This window comes from Onychomys torridus, chromosome 6 (assembly GCF_903995425.1).
Source record: "Onychomys torridus chromosome 6, mOncTor1.1, whole genome shotgun sequence".
NCBI lineage: Eukaryota > Metazoa > Chordata > Mammalia > Rodentia > Cricetidae > Onychomys > Onychomys torridus.
Genome location: NC_050448.1, coordinates 26,241,222 through 26,263,440, shown reverse-complemented (window position 1 = coordinate 26,263,440; position 22,219 = coordinate 26,241,222). Strand labels below are relative to the sequence as shown.

The window sequence follows — 22,219 nt, the reverse complement described above, 5'->3', positions numbered from 1 at the left end:
TTGTTGTTTTATTACAAACATAATACTTTTGCCAAGGGGCAAAAGTTTAGTATTTTGTTTAAAAGAGTGACATTTCATATTTTAAAGGTAAATAAGGCATTTACAGCAGTGACCAATAGTTTATAACATGTCTATAGGTAAAACTACCTCTGTGTTTTCTTTTCTTTTAAGTTGTTTTTATTTATTTAAATATAAAATTCATATCTTCTAGAAAGATTATTTCAGGTGGGTACCTCCTATATTTAAACCACTAGTATTTGCTTGGTGCATCTGAGCTGTAATGTAATGTAATCTTTCACTGACATGATAAATAAAGAGGAAAACTATACTCTCCAAAATAGATATATCAAAGTTGACAGCTTTTTTTGTGAAATTATAATGTTAAGTATGTACATTTCGTTCTATTTCTAGAATCATTACCCATAGTTCCTTTAAGAATATATAGTATTCAGTCTCCTTCAATGATCATATTGCTTACTATTTTATGCTGTCTCAAGTGTGGCATTAATGTAAGTTAATCTATCTTTATGATGAGAGTGTTATAATCCTATATTCTAGAGAATTCACTAAGCCACATAAAAGGCATTGGGCTCAGTGAAGGCAACCCAGCTGTTACATGGCAAATCTGGTGTTTCCCCAAGAAGTCTAGCACCAATATCTGGTTATGTTATGATGGACATTGTATGACTATTTAACAAGCCAATGATTTTATAAAATAATTTTCATTATATATCAATATGTAATGAAAAATCATGTATAAATCCAATATATTTATACATTACATAAAATTCTCCAATATATATATATATATTTTACATATTTTAAGTGCTTTTGCTACTTGTAAAGAGCCAAATAAATTTACAAGTACATCTGGAGACAAGCATTAGATATTCATGCCTGGAAATATCTGAATTACTTAAAAACTCAATTTTAGCAACTGAAGAATTAGATGAGTTTTTATTTGGCCAGTAAATGACTCTTATAAAAGTTCTCAAGGAAGAAAATTCCAAAATAGTGTTTAAGGATGTACTTTACATTTAAAATAGGTTTTATTTCAGAAAAGAAACTGATAGTGGAATTTACACACTGTTATACTTATCATTTGATAATCCATGTTTATAACATCCCCAATACTAGCATAATGTCTAGAACATTTTAATTCTGAACTTAATTACTTAATAAATTATTTGCAGTATCTTGCTAGGAACATTTCCTTGGCAAGTAATTTTTGTGAGAAACAATATACTCTAAAATGTTTATAAAATTTTCCCTTACCAAAAAGAAATATTAACTAACTGTACATGTTTGAAAAACAAAACAATCAAGATAGATGAGTTGTATGGCTAAAGTATTCCCTGCAATAATTATTCCCCAAATAAAAAGAAATATGAGAGAGTAAAATTGGTCCAGACTTTATCATTTGTAAGAAAAACAAAGTTGATATATTCAAATATAATAATGAGTACATTTTAGTTGAGGGAATATTTACAAAGACCTAAGGATTAAAGAAAACAAGAGGAGAGTAGCAATGGGAAGCTTTCACTCCCTAGCTTTCTGAGAGCAAGATGATTAAAAGTTATATCATAATGAGTCTGCAGGTGCCTGAACTCCAGAAAGCCACTCAGCTGGAGCTCCAACCCTTTACAAAATGCATCCTTCCCAATGGGGGTCGACCTGGAAAAGATATGGAGTTAGTGAAGAAGGAATAATTTGTTGTGACATCTGGAGAGGGATTCCTACAGACCAATATGAAATTCAAGGAACAGAGTTGAGGGGGCAATTCATGCAGATCCATATCTCAGGACACAGACCAGGTTGGGGATGGAAAGAATCTTGCAATGGAGGATCTGTAGGGCACTACTCAAAAACTACAGCCTTTTTCTAAGGTAACATTTGCATACCTCAAGTTCTTCCATTTTTTAGCTCTAAAGTTTCTATTTGATATTAATACCATCCATGTATACTGTAATTGCCTTTCTTTCAATTGACATTGAGTGTTTATGTTGTCTTAAGGGGGTTGTTTTCATTTTCATTCATTTTTTAACACTTGTTCCTTGGAATGAAGTTAAAGTTAGTATATTTTACATTAGGTAAGTGACAAGAAAAATTTAGTCATATTGCAACAAATTTTTCCCACTTTTGACTTTGTAGCCTGATGAAAGCATAACATTTCAGTGATAATCCAGACGGAAGTCTAACTTTAATCTATACATGGTTAAACATCAGATAACCCCAAATTTAGAAGTATTCTGCTATAAAATTTGTTGGATTGTTCAAACACGCAAAGATCAAGAAGCTGAAGAAACAATGACATATTATTACGGGCTAAAATGTTCTAAATTTATACATTTCAATGGTGGTTTTCCTAAGTTCCAACCAACCTGACATTAAGTTCTCACTCAGGGAGCAATACACTATTAACGCCTCTAAGCCTTACTTTTGCACCATTTATGACTGCCAATATTAATGGCCTCCTTTATGAAATTACCATCTTTCTTCTCAAATAAAAAGGAAAGGAGGTATTTGCATAATTAATTATATTTTCCTCTTTAGCTATATTATTTTTAAAATTAATGTACAAGATTTGTTTTTACATATACCTTTACTTATGTTAATCAGGATTTTTCTCTATAACTTTTATACAAATTAAAGTTGATTAATAGCATTTATAGTATTATAATTAGATAAATAGTATTTATTAGTGAAATGTATTAACTTAATTAATTTTTTCACCATCTGCTTTCTTCTGGGAATTTTCCAAGCTTCTAATATCTTATTTTTCTCTTTGCTAATTTTTTAAATTCATTAATTTAATTCTTTTTTATATATTTTCTATGACTTTTACTGTGACCTTTAAAAACTGAATTGTTACAGATAACAAGTTTGCAAACTGGAGCCACAATCCACATGTATATAGAGATTATGTTACTTTATTATCTTAAACTTTTAACTTATATAAAACAAAAATTTAAACTGTGAGATTACATATACTTTTCTTAATGTTTTTCCTTCATAAATCTTTCCTTTAAAATGCATAGAACATTGTTGCAGTAGTAATGGTTCAGTTGCACTCCAGAACCTTTAGGTCCTTCTCAAAACTACTCAAGCATTGTATATGACAGCAATAGACAAACACAAAGTAAAGATCTGAACTCAATGGTGAATGAATGTTCATAACTGACTATGAATAACTCTTCAGCAGCACTTTGGTATGCACTTGTTTAAATATTTCTTCTCAGTTGTGAGCACTAATAACTGTATTGAGCATCAATTTTTCTCTGAAATTTAACATAATACTCAACAAACTCAAGTAATTTTATATTGAAAATATGTGATTGGTATAACTTCATTTATGTTTTAAAACTCACAAAATAGCATATCTTTAAATAAAGTGTTATTAGTTATTAAGATATACAATTTTCATTCTTACTGTAATCAATACAAACTGATAGAGGAACAGGTGAACATACATAAACACACATGTAATAGAAATATGTGAATGCATTTGCTAAGTGATTGATTCTTCTAAACCCAGTGTTTATATTTGGAAGAAGAATTGTACTAGTTACCTTTGATAACTAAGAATATTTACTGATTATACTTTAGTGTTGTTTTAGAGAATTATAGATTCAGCATTCTTCCTGTAATATATAAAAATTAAAACTAGTACAAGCAAAATTTTGCTTCAATATTTTAAAAATAATTATCATAATAAATGTTGCTTGTACCCTCAATATCTTAAAGAAACCATGCTAAGCATATGCATATTAAGAACTTTCTTATTGAAAACATTATAAGCACAAACATATTAAATTAGCAAAAATAATGGATACTGATCATATGCTTAACAATTCTTCTGTAGTTATTCAAATGTATCTAGGAAAAGTAAAATATTTACATTGGTTAAAATTTCAGCTACTTTAACAAGTAATTTTCAAGGGTGCATATCATGTTCATATACAATTGCAAAATACACCGTAAGTTCTGAAGCCATCTTCAGTGTGAGAGGGCCTGTGTTCCAAGAATATATTCAAGAAAAGTGCCTATGTGGCATCTAAACTGGGTTTTTGTTTTGCTTTTGCCCACTGATAATTCCTGTTACTATAAAATCGTCTGTTCTTCCATTTTAATTATCTCTAATTCTCTAAATGGGGCCAAATTGTTCTTTGTATCATAGCTACTATATTCAGTCTACAATGGAGAAGACAATTACTTCCTAAATAGTAGTATGATTCTCTATGAATCTAAGGTTTTCCAAGTTAAAAGCTCTTGCCGTCCCAAATATGTGTAGTGTATTAAGCCCAATTATAGCTGGCTCTCCACACTTATGAAAAGGTCCTGAAGATTGTAGTGGTTAGCCATTCCAGCCTTGGCCTGGAAGTTCCAACCCCCATTGAGGCTTCAGTAATGGTCACGCCAACCAGGTGGGGCTAAGGGAGAAAGCTGAAGACCCAGGATCAAGAGGAGAGGCTTCTATTGGTTCCAGGACCCTAGAAGCTGGAGGCAGACCGAGCAGAGTTCTCCAGAGAACACTGCCAGACTGCGCCATACCTTTCCCAGACCCTGCAACCTATCCCTTCATTTGTAAGCTACCCCAGAAAAAAACCCTCCCTTTTAACTACATGGAGTGGCCTTAATAATTTCACCAATATCTGGCGCCCAATGTGTCCCATCAACATGACTGTTAAACAGCACCTGAAGAACAAGGATATCAGTAGACATGATAACATGGAAGAGGGAAAACCTAAAGAGTCTTGAACCCACACAATAAACTATAGACAAGTCTGTAATGATGAGAATGGAAGAAGTCGTCTTCCTTGGGGTAACATTATATGGGCTGAATAGTTTGAAGCCATGTATTTGGGACTTTAATTTTAAGTATATAGTTTAAATATTTGCAAAATATTCAAGCCATACATCAGAGAGAGAGGAAATAAGCCCTTCAGTGTTGCTAAGTGCATAATCAGGAGGAAGTATGTTAAGAACCATCATGAACACATCACAGGGAATAAAGACAGATAGACTCTTTTTTTTTTTTTTTTTTTTGAGCTGAGGATCGAACACAGGGCGCACTCTACCACTGAGCTAAATTCCCAACCCGACAGGTAGACTCTTAGAGGTTGTCACAGTGCAACAGCAGCATAAAGGGTGAGGGCCTTAGAGATCAAATAATGCAGCTCTCTGTGTTTGGTTGGCTGATTCTTTTGCAACCTAAGCAAAAAGAATGAGATGAATAGAGTGCTCTAAAATTCATGAAGAACTAAAACCTCAATAAGTGCAAAACTCAAACTTGCAACTATTTCCCATGGGAAAAGGACAAAAATGGAAAGTATTTCAGCTGTATCTGTCTGTAAATTCCAAATGGTAGCCAAGAACCTCAGGGAAATTATTAACTCAAAATCCATGTGCATCAATGAGGTCTTCCTAGAACCTCATCCATGGTCAGGTGATGCACTTGTCTCCTATGCCTCTTTGACACACTGTCCACTGGGAACTGACACGTTTTAGTGGTGTAGATTTCCTAATTAGCTAGAACAGGGGAGGGAAAATGTGTTGTCAAGATGTAAGAAGAAGATAAATTAGGAAAGTGCAGACTCTAAAGCAGGACACTTTGAATGGTTACTTTACTGAATCAACAAGTGGAAACACAAAGTAGAGAGAATTAGGAATTAGGAAACTACAAAAATTTCTTGAGGTTTTGGCTATGGCTTTTGTTGTTAAAATACATAACTAAAGGAGTCTATTATTTTAAAAAATTGTACAGATGCCATCATAGTCACTGTGCATCAAAAGTATATTTAAAATGAATGTATTAAAATTAAGGATGCTAAATTTATAAACATTTGTATGTCAGAATTCTCAAGAGAAACAACTGAAAAAATTGATGTATATAATAATTTTTTATAAATATTAAATATATATTGAATATTTCATTTCATTTATTTATATACTGAATACACACACATTTATATATATATTAGAGTTGCTAACAAGTTATGGTCCAACAGTTCTAGACCACAAATACATTAATTGTTCGGACCAAAAAGCCTCCATATCTCAACTGGTCTCTGTTAGAGTGAGGGCAAGCTGGCAAAAACCAAGAGTTTCCTTCTTCCATGTGCTTCATACAGGATGCCACCAAATGGGTCTTCCCACCTCAAAGGATTCATATTTAGGGTGTGCCTTCCAGCTTTAAGTAATTCAACTACCAAAAGCAATCAACAGATTCAAAGCAATTCCCATCAAATTTCAACACAATTCTTTACAGAACTTGAAATGGCCATTTTTAGTTTCATATGGAAACACACACACACACACACACACACACACACACACACACAAAAAAAAAAAAAAAAAAAAAAAAAAAAAAAGCAAACACACAAGGAAATGAATTAATAAATACATAAAAAGTAAAAAATCAGGAAAGCTCAAACATTCCTGAAAAGTCTGGATAATAGAAGAACTACTTGAGGTCTCTCCAACCCTGCTCTCCAACTGTACTGCAGAGCTATGGTGACAAAAGCAACATGACATTGCTGCAAACACAGACATGACTATCAGTGGACTAGAATTAAAGACACAAACGTAAGTCAACACACCTATGGACACCTGGTTTCAGAGAAAGAAGCCAGAAATACTCACTGGAAGAAAAACAGCATCTTCAACAAATGGTACTGAAGAAATTGATGGCTGCATATAAAGAATATGAAGAAAATCATGTTCATCACCTAATGTATGGTACAGAACACCATACATCGGTTTCTCCCTATCCCCATGATGTCTCCCTCTATCATGTTATCTCTTTCATTGCTCTCCCACTCACGATGGTCGAGCTGGAACAGAGATAGAGTGGGAGAGCAATGAAAGAGATGCCTATTTATTTTATAATGAGGGATAGAGCAAAGGTGGATTCGGATGGGGGTAGAGGATCTCAGAGGATCCTGTAGAATAGGAAATCATAATAAGAATACATTGTAGGAAAAAAATACTTTATAAAATAAAAGTGGGGGAAAAGGAAATAAAAAAGAAAATGGGAGCTGGAATTGAATGTCGTTACTGACTAACATTTTGGCCCTCTTGTTTTAGTTGTTTGCTTGCTTATTGTCTTGCTCTTTGATAACTCCTCTCTCACTGAGGTTGTCAAGACAATTCTTAGAATTCTTGGGGACAAAACTAACCTTTCCCCTCATTCTCCAGCTTAGGTTATAGGTGTCTTTTATGACTCTGGTTTAATATGACTCTAATTTCTCTCTTAATTTCAATTTAAAAAATTATTGGAACTATACAGGTATTTATATGTGTTTGCATGACTATACATAGTGACACTGAATGATACATAGCAAACTGGTTTTTCTCAGAACAGCAAGATTTTTGATATGGTAGGAAATAGCTCATTTGTAATTCATTTTATATTGGTTGTGCTACTAAACTTTTATTTATTTTGGGTATTTTACTTTTTAAAAGGAAGAAAAATAAAAAAATCTCTCATAGGTGTATCCATGTGCTTGGTTTTTAGATAATTCCAAATGTAGTCAAGTTGACAAGTAAGAGCAGATATCACATGGTGGAGATGAGATGGACTAATACCAGCTCGTCACTCATTCTCTCCTTCCCTTCTCTCCTTCCTCTGATCTCTTCTTTTCTTCCTCCCTTTCCTCCCCTTCCCATCTCCTCTCTCTCTCACTTATCTTACCCAGTCTAACCTCTCCATCTCCTTAGTACTAAGATTTCAAATGTGAGACAGCAAACTCAGGATTCTAATTTTTTAATTTTCTAAATTTTCCAACAAATAGTTCAAGAATTTATTTATAATATTTAAATCTGAATCAGTGAGAATTAAATCTTTTCTATAATACTGTTTTTAGAAATTGGCAGTTAAGACTATATAAATTCAATAATATAAAAATTTAGACATTGTTGATTGAATGCATATTCTGTATTGAATACTTAATGTGCAGTATTTGGGCAATCAATTATATTCAACAGATTGTTACTTTTATAAGTAAATAATCTTAGCATAGTAATTTATTAGAAGTGTGATTTCAGTTTGAACCCAAATTTCGTTTCTTGAATATATAACAATGCTCAATTTTTCCCGTTCACCACAGCATTGTCTTAACTGATCCAAATGACTGTGGGCAGCCCAGGTTTTCTCTTTATTGAAGCATACTTTCTTTCTTTCCTCACTCCAGGTAGGATAAGGTCTTTCAATGTGACTATTATTTCAAAATGATATTACTTAGTCTACAATTATTATATTATATTACAACATGAATAGGCAATCAGTTGCCACATGAAAAATTATAATTTCCTTCTGTGGGTATATTGGGTTCCATCAGGGTTTGTAGCTCTTGTTTATAGGTAGTAACGCTGGCCAGGCCAGGATTCCTGACAAAATAGAGAGATATTAAATCAATGTATACTTCAAAGAGGAATAATGTTTAGTTTCCTTTTATTTGTTTATTTAACCTCCCAACAAACCTTCCATCTCCCTTCTACTCATCCCTCCAGATCTACTACCCCTCTGTCTCTTCTTCAAAGAAGAACAGTCCTCTAAATCCTGACAGCAAAACAGGACAAAGCAAGATACAATAAGACAAAACTAAACCCTCACACTGAGGCTGGACAAGGTAAACCAAAGTATGAAGAGAGTCCCAAGAGCAGGCAAAAGTGTCAGAGATATACCCACTCCCACTGTGAGGGGTCCCATGAAAACACTAAACTAATATCCATAACATATGCACAGAGGACCTTGCACAGACACATGCAGACCTGGTGCTTGCTATATTAGTCTCTGTGAGTCCATGAGAGCTCTGCTTAGTTGATGCGTGGTCCAGGTTTTCTGGGTATCTGCCATCCTCCCTTACTCCTACAATATTTCCTCCTAATCCTTTCTAGGGTTCACCAATCTCCAAGGGGTGGGTAATCTTATGGAGGAACTCCAATTTAGACTCTCTTTCTTCATCATGTCAGGTGGTGTATTTCTGCACCCACTAACATATTCTGTTATAGGAAACTTTTCTGTTGAAAAATGAGCAAGGCACCAACCTACAAGTATAGAAGAATATCATTAAGAATCATTTCATTGATTTTTTTTTTTTACCAGTCATATTTGTTTCTATCCTAGGTCTCTGGGCTAACCAGTCTCAAGTACCTGGCCATCCTGGGAATGTAGAGCATGGGATTCCTCTTGTGGCATGGGCCCCAAGTTAGACCAAATCCCACATGGCCACTCCCAAAAGTTTTGCATATCATTGTCCCAGTACATCTTGCAGATAGGACAGATTGTAGGTTGAGGGGTTTGTGGCTTGGTTGGTATCCAGGTTTGTCTTTCTGTACCCTACAGAGTACCTTCTCACACCAAAGAGATTAGAATGTAGGAGTGAAGGGTTCATGCAGGCACCAGCTTGAACTCTCTAGTTCAATAAGCTGACTGGAAGCTACCCTCTGCAGTGGGTTCCTATTGTCAGCTTTCAGAGACTGACATTTTGTCCTAGCATAAGACTGGGTTGTTTAGGACAATCTGGGCCAGCAACTAAACTGAATGCAACCCAGTCCCACAACTGGAAGCCTTCACTGGCTACAAAAGATAGACAATTCAGATTCTACATCCTCTATTACTAAGAGTCCTTGCTCAAGTCACCCTCATAGAGTCCAGGGTGTTTCCATTGCACTAGATTTCCACACCATCCCTTAAATTCTTTCCAGCTCCAGCTGTCTCTCCCAAAACTGTCTCCCTCCATCCCTACTGTCACCTGATCCTTTCTGATCCCACCCCCACCCACCCTCAGTCCGCCCCAACAAAAATCTATTCTATTTCTACTTTCCTAGGAAACCAATGTTTTCCTGCTAGAGCCCTCCTTTTTTCGTAGCCTCTCCAGGTTTGTGGATCATAGCTTGAACATCATTTACTTAACAGCTTATATGTTATAAGTGAGTACATAACATGTTTGTCTTTCTGGGTCTGGGTTACTTCTCTCAGAATGATTTTTTTCTAGTTCCTTCCATTTGCCTGCAAATTTCATGATGACATTTTTAACAGCTGAGTAAATACTCCATTATGTAAATGTACCAGATTTTTTTTTATCTGTTCTTCAGCTGAGGGACATATGGATTGTTTCCAGTTTCTGGCTATTATGAGTAAAATTTCAATGAACATAGATGAGCAACTATCCTTGTAGAATGAAATGTCCTTTGGGTATATGGCCAAGAGTGGTTTATCTGGATCTTGAAGTAAATCAATAACTGTTTTTCTGAGGAACTACCATATTGATTTCCATAATAGCCATACAAGTTTGCAATCACATCAGCAATGGAGAAGTGTTCTTCCTCATGAGCATGAATTGTCACTTGTGTTATTGATATTAGCATGAATAATCACTTGTGTTTTTATAATAGCCATTCTGGCAAGTGTAAGATAGAATCTCAAAATGGTTTTGATTTGCACTTCCCTGGTGACTAAGAATGTCGAACATTTATTTAAGTGACCCTCAGCAATTTGAGATTTCTCTATTGAGAATTCTCTGTTTATATATGTACCCCATTTTTGATTGATTATTTGATATCCTGAATTCTGAATGGTGATTGTGATTATCTGTAGAGAGGACTGAGTTTCTCTTGACAATACAGTGAACTTTTAATTTGCTGCAGACTCTGTAGGATATAAAGGCAGGAATGCATTGGCAGTCTCCCTCCTCCATGATTGCTGGATTCTAAGTGCAAACTGAGCATGGTGTGTCAATTCACATATTAGAAGTGTGGGACATATGATTCCTTGTAATTTTCCTCTGAGATATTTGAGAGTTGTATCTAAAAGAAATGGATATCGTGTTGATTTTATTTTTCTATGTGTGTGTGTGTGTGTGTGTGTGTGTGTGTGTGTGTGTGTGTATGTATGTGTGTGTGTGTGTTGTATAATGCACCTGAGTGGGTAAATGTATATGCTTTACATAGACATGAAGAGGTGATTCAGGACATCATTTGTTTTTCCTTGTCACTCTTCATCCTATACATATCCATCAAGACACCACACACTATCTGTCTTAACAAGCAAATAGAATAAGCCGCAAACTCTTCTCTATGTCACCAAATGGGGAAAAAATAAACCTCAAAAAATAATGATTTGAAAGGGCATGTGTAGGTAGTGATTTTGTAGAAAGAGACTGAGAGCCAAGAAGGTCATAGAAACTCAAAGTATTTACTTTTCTATATGTAGGCTGCTTGGATTATTTGCTGTTTATACAGTCTAACTTTGTAGACTTACTCTCTTGCCTGAGTCTCTTAAATGCTAGAACTGCAAGCACATATAACCAAAGCAGCTCTGAAGAAAGTTCCACTGGAGTAGTACTTGTCAAACTTTTACTATAATTCCAAATTGTTTTCAATTTTGTTCTTATGCTAAAGATAAGAGCAAAAATGTCTAATGAAATTGAGTGTAGCTGGTAAGTAAGAGAACACTGTAAGGAACAAACTAGGCATGCCCATTTATTACTCAAGGATGGCAAGTCCAGCTGAATTCAGTACATAGTCTATTCATGGAGTAGAAAGAATTATGGCAGTGATTGGAGAATGAACTTCCAATGGCAAGGCATGTCTTCTCCATGCTTGAGAGGAATCATAAATAATTTGTTTCAACACAAAACATATGAGGACTTCAATAATTTACCTTAATAACAAACTGATACATTTTATAGTACAATTTCAAAGATAAGGAGGAACTAAACACAAGACTCCAAAATGTGAGACACTTTGGAGGGGCTCCACACTCAGAGCAGTAGCAGCAGACAATCTACAAGCATTATATTGTACCAGTTACTGAAAATGATATTCAACAGGCCATCTGAAGGGATCCAAGATCTTATGTATTTATTAAATTACACTAAGGAAAACAAATCATGGCTTAAGAATGGGTATTTATAATAAAACATACTATATATATTTGCCCTTCATTTCTGATTAGACTACAGCTTTTCCCAATGATTTCCTACCATATAACTACCCCATTCAAGAGAGTCAGAAGAAATAACAATCAACTCAGTTGATTGCAATTTTTGTAGAAAAAATACATACATACATAAAGCACCTTTTGAGAATTATAATTTGGTAGTGAACTTCACTTATTTTTCCAACAAGTGTTGTTTAACAAATTCTCACGTTTTACTAGGGAAATAAATCTACTCAATTTGCTCAGTATTTATTGTCCCTAACTCACTTATGCAAAGGAGATATATTTGTAAAACATATAAACTTGTTAATCTTGTTCTAGGCCCACCAGATAATTTAACTTTGTAAACAATACACATCTATTGGAGCCAAGGAAAGAGTTTCTTCACACTTTGAAATAACAAATCAGTTACAAGTCTGAGAAGATCACCCAAGATTTGTCTCATTTTATAGAAATCTTAAATGTTATTTGAGAACTTCATGATGATGGGTATTGCCTTAAATACCTTAAGCCTCATAGATATTCCTAAGGCACAAGTTAGAGTAAATCAATATCAGGTAAAACAACCCAAAAATTCATGTAATATCTGTGGGTAGAATTATGAATTATACCCATTACAATAGGAGGTATTTTCTACCTTGCTGATACATGTTAACTTTCCATGTTCACTTCAAAGTGAATGTTAATTTAAGGATTGCCTGGCACCAGTCAGTCCAACCCATGATCCTATGCTGGCCAAGATCTGGGTCCCATTCATTTGCTACATTGAATAACTGCACACTACGTGGGGAGTGAAATATCTGAGGTGTCCACTGCTGTTTTGTGTGGGAAGTGCAGGAGCTAAGGTTACCTGCTTCTACTCCCATAGACTGCATAGTGAGTGTAATGGAATAGGATAAAAATCATGGTCAGATTTCCATGTACCAGAGAATGTGAGTCTGAGCAGCTAATTAAATAAGGACTTTGCACAGTTATGGAAAGGAAAAATCTGGTCCTTTTAGTGTACAATTCCACAGAGTGTTTTGAAGAGAATTTTGAAGATCATTGACCTCTCTCTGTTCACAAGATCTTTCTCAAATCCTATATGTTTCCTGGGTAGATAGACTCCACTTTCCATTGTGAGCACAGAATTATTGTCTACTTTAGGAACTGTAATGTCTCATTTTCCCAAACATCTCCTACTGGCATCGAGAAACTGTGTCCATAAGGGGAATTTCTGTGAGAGATAAAGACATTTTGTGAAACTTACAATGTCCATATGGCTGCTATTATAATCAATATGTATGAGAATTGAAGTATTTGGTAAGCTGTGCACTAAACAAATGACCATTATCAATATGACATAGAAACTTGCCAATTCAACAAGAGCACCCAGCTGGCAGTAATGGATTAAAGTTTAACTCTACTGGACAAAATTTGGACAGGCGATTCCTAGAAGTTATCAATCAGTATAACATGGTGATGACAGACAAGGGCAGAAAAGACAGTAATGATATTGAGAATACAAACAGAATCTCAAGAATAAATATGTGAATGACAAGTATTTATAGTCAGTATATGTAATCTCTAAAACTTAAATATGAGCATTATTTTTGATGTAGCCAAATTGGATTCCCACAATCTGGCAACAGTCCATTTGAGACATAGAATTACTTATAAATGTGTAGCCAGGAATAACTGAGGAAGGAATTCTGACAACGTATCAAATCTCAACAATACTGGATATTGTTAGATAGGATGTAGTAGGAAATGCCATTGGATGACTTGAATATGGGGTAATTGTTGAATGTGCTTCATGATAAGAGGCATTCCATCCTCAACCTGCAAAATTTCCTGGTTCAAAGGGTCGACAACAAAAGAATAATAATTGTAGCTCCCAATGCTACAATGCAGTCACAGTGAGTAATAAACCAAAACAGTAATACTCTGCGGAAAGTGGGTCAGAAACAGTGAAGAAGTATTCAACATCCTTGTAGGAGTGAGTTCTACAGAGTTACCAGGAGTCAGAACAATATAACATGACATCTCCTGCCTCAGAAACACAAGACCATGAAATGTAAAAGACATCTATATATCTAGTTGAACTTTGGTGGCAATCTTATCTGATAAAATGCAGCCATTGTCTTGATTCTTTCAATCTCTTGGGTGAGTTATACTTAGTATTGGTATTCCTTGAGAACCTCAGATTTTCTGTAAGATGCACCCATCATCTATAACCACAGACCAATTTGTCAACAAAGGTTAATTTTAGTCTCCTAGTGTGTAATTACTTAACATGAATTTAGTTCTTGAAGGACTAGTTAATTATGTTGTAAAGTCAACAAATTAATATATTGAATTGGCTGTAAATACACTAACACTTTACTTCAAAGGAAACTTCTTATCCATATTTCCAAAGATTTTTTCCATGCTAATATTTTAACCTATATTCAGCAACAAATAATTCTGCAGCCTTAGTTACAAATTTATGAAAAAATGTGAGATTTGTGCCAAATTGTTTGCCAAATTTCCAAGCTCAAGATCTAAGAAACAGTGGTATGCAACCTTTGCTCCAAGCTATGAAAATATAGTAATAGTCAAGTATGACAGAATTCTCTCTTCTGTTCTTGAACATGTGATAACATTGGTAGAGAACATATGAATATTAAAAAATAAACTGATCAAAATGACAGTCCCCTAAATTACTAGTCTTCTGGATGTTTGGAAATAATTGTAACAATCAGAAAATATGAATACACACCAAAGTAAAATCCAAGAACTGATACCTGAAAATTTTGATTTGAAGGCAGAAGTTTAAAAACTGCATGAAAATGACTTCATGTCTTAATAATAATTCCAGATATTTGGAGAAGGGCAGAACTGCCCAAAAACTATAACCAAGTAAAAAAAAAAAGGTGCATCTTAAATGATGCTTGCCCATTGTACCTACACACAGCAATGGAAGGGTAATCACACACTCTAAAGCAGTCACAGCCTTTGCTGGTTTAGGGAAACACATGAGAGTTAGAAGGGCATGGGAAATATAAATCAGTAATAAATGTGGGTTTAACTCCAAACTCCTGCCATCTTGATCCACAACCCCAACTTATACCTGGTGTGCTCTTCAGTCTGGGTGTATCAGGAGAACTGCTCAGTCATCAAGGAATGTAATTGTTCTACAGAAATAAACTGACGAAACTGAAAGCACAGAAAGAAGGATTTCCCTGAGTTTGGAATAGTGGGTCAAATACAATGTATATATTATTCTCTCATATAATACATCCTAACCACGGTTCCTTTCCTTCCACTCCTCCCAGGACCCCTCCACAACTTCCCTTTCCCCTAGATCCACTCCTCCTATTTCCCTTCAGAAAATAACAGGCGTCACAGGGAAAACATCTGAAAGTGGCTAACAAGGTATGATAAGACTAGGAACAAACCCTCATATCAAGGCTGGGTAAGGCAACCCAGTAGGAGGGAAAGGATCCTATGAGCAGACAAAAGGGTCAGAGACACCCCCACTTCCACTGTTGGGAGTCTCACAAAACACCAAGCTACACAACCACAAGGTATATGCAGAGGACCTAGTACAGACCCATGCAGGCTCCATAATTGCCACTTCAGTCTCTGTGGGTCCCTGTGAGCCCTGCTCTAGTTGATTCTGTGGGCTGAGTTCTCCTGGTGTCCTATCAATCCTTCCTTCCTTCCTTCCTTCCTTCCTTCCTTCCTTCCTTCCTTCCTTCCTTTCTTTTCTTTTCTTCTTCTTCTTCTTCTTCTTCTTCTTCTTCTTCTTCTTCTTCTTCTTCTTCTTCTTCTTCCTCTTTGTTCTTACTCTTTTATAACCCAAGTTGGACTCAAACCCATTATTTAACTAAGGCTAATCTTGAACTCTTAATCTTCCTGCCTCAACATCATGAGTTCTGGGATGATAGGAGTATGCCACCACTTCCAGTGTCAGTTTGTAACAGTTGTATGCACTTGGCTATAAGAACATGGTACTAAGTGCTGGATTTCAAAGCTCTTCTTCGTGTTTCACAAAATGCTGAGTAAAAAATAAAAGTACACTAATACTTAATGAAAAATATGATTTCTTTAAATACTTCATTATGATGCATGCGTGAATTTGTGTTGTAAAAAGCCAATGTGGTATTAGGCATACTCCTAAAAAGTAAAAATTCTTGAAGCAGACTTCACAGGGATTACATACTTAGGCTCTTTCTTTGAAATGATTCTATGGTTATATTGACATTATCTCAAGTTTAAAAGTATATAATGTCATATTACACAAATCTATAATATTACCTAATATACCTGGTGTTTCCTCCCTTTTGTAAATTACAGTCTAGAAAAAATCTTTTTGTGTGTGTGTGTGGGGGGGTGATCTCACCTGTTTTTACAAACAATTCCCTAAGAAGGAGCAACATATAATAAAACAATCTGAAACAAATAATGTCAACCAACATTTGTTTATAAGTAATCATAAATCTATAACTACAGTGGAAGCAATATTTTTAGCACTTCATGGACTCTTGGTTAGAGCAAACCCATGAAAAAGAAATAGATTCACAGGAGAAAAACAAGTGCACATTTATTATTGATTCATTTTCTAGTGGTTGAGACCACTGATGAGGAGATTTCACAGGAATGGTTTTAAATTCCAACTTATAGCAGAATGTTTTTGCAGAACTGGAAAGGCAAATTCAGAAGGTGTCAGAATATCTAGGTACAAAAGATTTGCAAAGCAGGGCACTAGGCTAAATAAGCTCCTTAATAATGAAGATTTTTCTGGTACCATTGCCAGCCTCCTAAGATTTTCAAGTTGTATTCAATGGTTGACTTCGAGTTCTTTGGTAGACAGGAGACCAGTAATTTTGTCATAGAAAATCTATGTTCTTCTTTTAAGTAAGTAATTTGAGAACAGACAACTTTCATTGTATTGTTCATTCATAATTGTTCTTCAATAGCCCATCACATATTGCATGGTATATTCTGGTCTCCCACATAATTAATTTTAAATAGGCTAAGAGTAATTTGTATTTTATAGTGAAAACCGGAGCACTTTTTAATATATATTAACAATGGCTTTTGAGACAATGTCATTTTCTTTCCCAGGAGAATATATATTAGTTTTCATAAGAAAACACCCCATTAATTCTGGACTCATTAGATGCAAAATTCTTCTACCCAACATGTAAATCAGACAACAGACTTTCTGTGTCTCATTAGTTAGAAATGTAGAGTCTCCTATCCATCTCAGTTATTGAGTCAGAATTTGCTTTTAACCACGTTTCTTAGGCAACATTTATGTTGATTAAAGTTTGCAATACACTACATTTGCTGTTGCTTTTGTAAACTGATCTACACAATTCACTTCCTCAGGTAAGTAATTTTGATTTTTAAGGGCATAGTGATTCAAGTCGTAAGGTTTGCTAGGAATCAGAATACATTTTATTTAATATTAGAAGAAGTGAAGCCACCATTTCAAGGAACCTGTTACATTCTTGATACTATGTCACCATTTCCAAATCTATTAATTTAAGTGACATCTGCTGCACACTCTTAGTTAACTGCCACTCTCTCAAGACAGCTTCAGTAGCTACCTCATCTATTCCACACCGCTGAGGTATCCAATGCATAGTGGACATCCGGTAAATCATTTGTTACCGTAAATCTCTAAAAATAAAATGCAGATGGCATACTATCCTGGAATGCAGTCTGTTTTAATCAGCTAGGAGAACGTGAGACAGTGCAACAGTCTGAAAAAAAGACACCTAGATTCTCAGAAGAGATGCAGGGAAAAGTTCTGTTCACAGAGAGGATTTATAATCTGTTGTCTATAAAGAAAACATTTTAAAAGTGAGCCTTACAAGAAGGGCAAGTGTGGCTCGGAGTTTTGTGTGAATGTGGCATGCAGAGATTCTGCACAACTTTGTTGGACTAGGTGAGCGTGTAGGACGCCATCAAGGCCATCGCGGGGTGTCTACGAGTTGCTGCGGGACCCCATCCTTGTTTGGGAAGGCTGGTTTAGACTAAACAGACTAGAAGTAGCAGCCTGGTGGTGGGTTGCCCGGCCACACCCCCAGCCGCTTTCTCCACCCATGACACCGCCTCCTGCCCTGAGCCCAGAGAAGAAGGGTGGGGAGCGAGCCAGAGGGGCGGGGGAGGAACACAGCCCCCCAAAATGTGTAAGAGCAAACAGTACTAGACAGCTAGTTCCGGGTTCCCGCCGCCTGCACTCCGCAAGCTGGTGAGCTTCCGTCTTCAGCCACGTTCCTCCCGGGAGCCGCGAGCCACCAGGGTGCGGGGTGGGTGGCCAGGGGGCCCAGCGCGCGCACAGCACACAGCAGTGTCGCTAGCGGGTTGGGTTCGGCACCCTGCGCGGGACGGGGCCTCCAATTCTGGGCCTGAGCTGCACGCCCCCGCGGCCTTGCTCGCTCCAGGCCTTGCTAGAAGTCTCATCCAGAAGAACAAGGCCTGTCTGTACTCGGAAAGCAGCCACCAGCTGCTTGGGCAGACGCAGATGGAGGGCCTGTCCTGGCCAGCCACATGTAAGTTGTTTCTGAGTTGGAAGGAAAGGAAAGTTTGCGACTGAGAGTTGAAGGCAGATTGCCAACTACCAGGAAAGGAAGTTGGTTCTGACTTTTTTGTTGATGAGGTTGTTGCCTGGCTTGGGGGAAATGCAACTTGCCCTGCAGCTGGACCTCTAAGTGGTCAACAGAGGCCACCGGGAATGAAAAGGCCTTGAGCTGTGATCGGGGTTTCCCTACTTGAAGCATACATTCTTGGTAGCTGCTGGGAACAGGCTTGTAGTGTTGGAGTAAAACAAAACAAAACAAAAATCAGCAAACAAAACAAAACATGAGTGTGGAAGCCAAGTACCGCGCAGCTTCCCTGTATGTGGGTGACCTCCATGAAGATGTCACTGAGGATGTGTTGTTCAGGAAGTTCAACACAGTGGGACCAGTGTTGTCCATTCGCATCTGCAGGGACCTGGTTTCCCAGCGTTCACTGGGCTATGCCTATGTCAACTTCCTCCAGCTGGATGATGCACAGAAGGCCCTAGACACCATGAACTTTGACTTGATCAAAGGCAAATCCATCCGTCTCATGTGGTCTCAACGGGATGCATACCTGAGGAAATCGGGAATCGGGAATGTGTTTATCAAGAATCTGGATAAATCCATTGATAATAAAACCTTATATGAAAACTTCTCTCCGTTTGGAAAGATCCTGTCCTCCAAAGTGATGAGCGACGAAGAAGGCTCCAAGGGCTATGGCTTTGTGCACTACCAGGACCAGAGTGCTGCAGACAGGGCCATTGAGGGGATGAATGGGAAGCTGTTGAGGGACTGCACAGTGTTTGTGGCCAGATTCAAAAGCCGTAAGGATCGTGAGGCTGAGCTCAGAAGCAAACCGAGCGAATTCACTAATGTGTACATCAAAAACTTTGGGGATGATTTGGACGATGAGGGGCTCAAGGAAGTTTTCAGCAAATACGGCCAAACTTTGAGCGTCAAGGTGATGAAAGATGCCAACGGAAAGTCCAAAGGCTTCGGGTTTGTAAGTTTTTATAGCCACGAGGCTGCCAGAAATGCAGTTGAAGAAATGAATGGACAGGATATAAACGGGCAGACAATTTTTGTAGGCAGAGCTCAGAAGAAGGTAGAACGTCAGGCTGAGTTAAAGGAGATGTTTGAACAGATGAAAAAGGAAAGAATCCGTGCACGTCATGCGGCGAAGCTCTACATTAAGAACCTGGATGAAACCATTGATGATGAAACACTGTGCAAGGAATTTTCTTCCTTTGGGTCCATTTGCCGAGTTAAGGTGATGCAGGAAGCAGGGCAGAGCAAAGGGTTTGGCTTGATCTGCTTTTTCTCTCCCGAAGCAGCTGCTAAAGCAATGGCTGAGATGAATGGCCGCATCCTGGGCTCCAAACCCCTCAACATTGCACTGGGCCAGAAGCACTGAAGAACAATCCTACCTCGCCAATCTCAGTAGCAGTTAGGAGATCAATACTGCTCTCCCCCTGAAGGGTGCTGTAAGGGTAAGCGTCAAAACATGGTGGCTGCTCAATTAATTTTGTATTCAAAAACATTTCTTGTGTGTGTATGAAAAAGCAAATGTATGTTAGAAGCTTGGTTTGTTTTGCAGGGTGCATCCTCAAATTTTAAAAAAAGTGCATATTTTTTTTCTTATTTTCTAATAGTCACAACTGTTTAATTGGTTACATTTTTATTATATTTTGAACCAAATGAAGCGAATACTTTATTTATTGCATGTTTTATTCTTTTGTTTTCATAACATTACGAGCTTTAGTCTCTCCTATCAAAAAGTGCCCCACACAAATTTAATGATAATTTATTTTTACTAAGAGGAATTTTAACCTTTTTCATGGAAGTATTTTTCTTTTTTCTTTTTCTTTTCTTTTTTTTTGGCAACTCAAAAATTTAGAAAATGCTAGACAGAAATCGGTGAAATACCAAATTTCACTTTTAAATTAACGTTTTTGTAACAAGCAATAGTTGCAATATACATACATACATACATACATACATACATACATACATACATACACTCATATATACAGACATACACTTGTCCTAGAGTTTTGCTTTCCTAATAGTCTACATCAAGATGGTGCTAGAGGAAATTTCTCATTTTTTGGTTACTTTTTCTGTGTCTGTAATCTAAGTGTTTGTTTTCTTACTATTTAATTGTACTTATATAGTAATGTTTTACTTTTTATATTTCCTCATGTTATAAACCTGTATCTCTGCAGTTGGTGGACACTTGATTTCATCTTGAATCCCATCACACCATGTAGTTCATTGTGATGCATTTTTAGGTTTTCATTAGATGCTTATGCTATGAAAGGCATATCTATGCAATTCAGAAACTCCAAAGAAAGTCAACCTTAAAAAAAAATCCTGTTATATTAATCTATTTGAGAGTTCAGAAAATAATCGCCTTATTTTATAAACTTTCTCTCCCTTTATTAGACTGTGAGGCTCTGTTATGTTGTGGGTTTTCTTTGGGCCTTGGTTAGTGTTCTGACAAAGTGAAGTTGTGTCACCTGATCTGTTTTTAGCATTTATTTGATTTTGATGCCCATCGCATATGACTTTTCTCTTCTGTCCATCAACATGACTTAGCTCATTTTTAGACATTTTTACAAAGGAATTGTAATATTAGCTTTTCATTTATACTACCTCAAAACCATTTGAAATAAAAGGTAATAGTAATTTATTTGGAATTTACTCATTACCTTAAAAATGTTATCCACTCATACCAAAGGCATGAAAAGCTCTGTTTTTACTGCTGTCTTCTGTTTTTCATTTTTCTTTCTTGATTTTTTTTTTCTTTTTCTGTTTTGGATTATTTAGTCATTTCTTATTCCCATTTCTTACAACCTTTTACATCATATGTTAATAGTACATATTTTCCATTGACAATATTTTATGAATGAGAAAAATCTCATTTTGTTTTTATAAGTCATATATATATATATATATATATATATATATATATATATATATATATTCTTTGCACATTTTCTAATCTGAATAAGGAAAAAAGTTGAGAATAAAAACAAAAGTAATAAAACTGTTGCAGAAACACATTCTGCTAAAAATCACTATATATTGTCCCTAACATTTTAGGTATATAATAAAAGATGATTTAGAAAAAGTAACTTCAACAATTACTCTTTTTGATTTGATGTTGTGGGATGATAAAATTCAACATACTCAAAGAGTGTTTTACATATTATTTTGGTGGTTTTAACTTTGGCCAATCGGATTGCCATGATGACTAAATTCTTGACAAATGTATATGGGCTGCATTGGTTATTCTCTGGTTTTGTCTTCTGCCAAAATATCCTTATGAGAAACATTCTTTACCACTAGTACTGAAATTGTTCTGATTCTTTTCTAAATCAAACTCTAATTAATGATTTAAAATCAATTTAAATATTATTTTGATCCATTTTCCAAATTCCTTACATAAATTTCATAACAATTACATTTCAATGTAATTATACGTAAATTCATGTTTCTATATTGTCCAAAGACCTAAATATTTTGTCAGCATCGGGCAGGTTCAAAATGGTATATGAAAAATAAACACTATTCTTTATTTTACTATTTCAATAGCTTTTTTATTGCCAAAGTTTCACCTTGTGCCTTGTATTCACTACCATAAATATTTTCATACTTGTAAATTAATGTTTCAAATACCTGAGCTATTTTTCTCTTGAATAATTTGTATTTGCATGGATTTCTTTTACATCAAAGA

General features: G+C 35.9%; 1 protein-coding gene across 1 annotated transcript; it reads left to right on the top strand.

Annotated features, from left to right (window-relative positions):
* Positions 1-18,092: 18,092 nt before the first annotated feature.
* On the top strand, positions 18,093-20,301 carry Pabpc4l (poly(A) binding protein cytoplasmic 4 like). The gene is given in 2 exon segments (XM_036190799.1): positions 18,093-19,887; positions 19,889-20,301. Coding segments are annotated over 2 exon segments (1,149 nt in total). The 5' UTR covers positions 18,093-18,781; the 3' UTR covers positions 19,932-20,301.
* Positions 20,302-22,219: the final 1,918 nt, after the last annotated feature.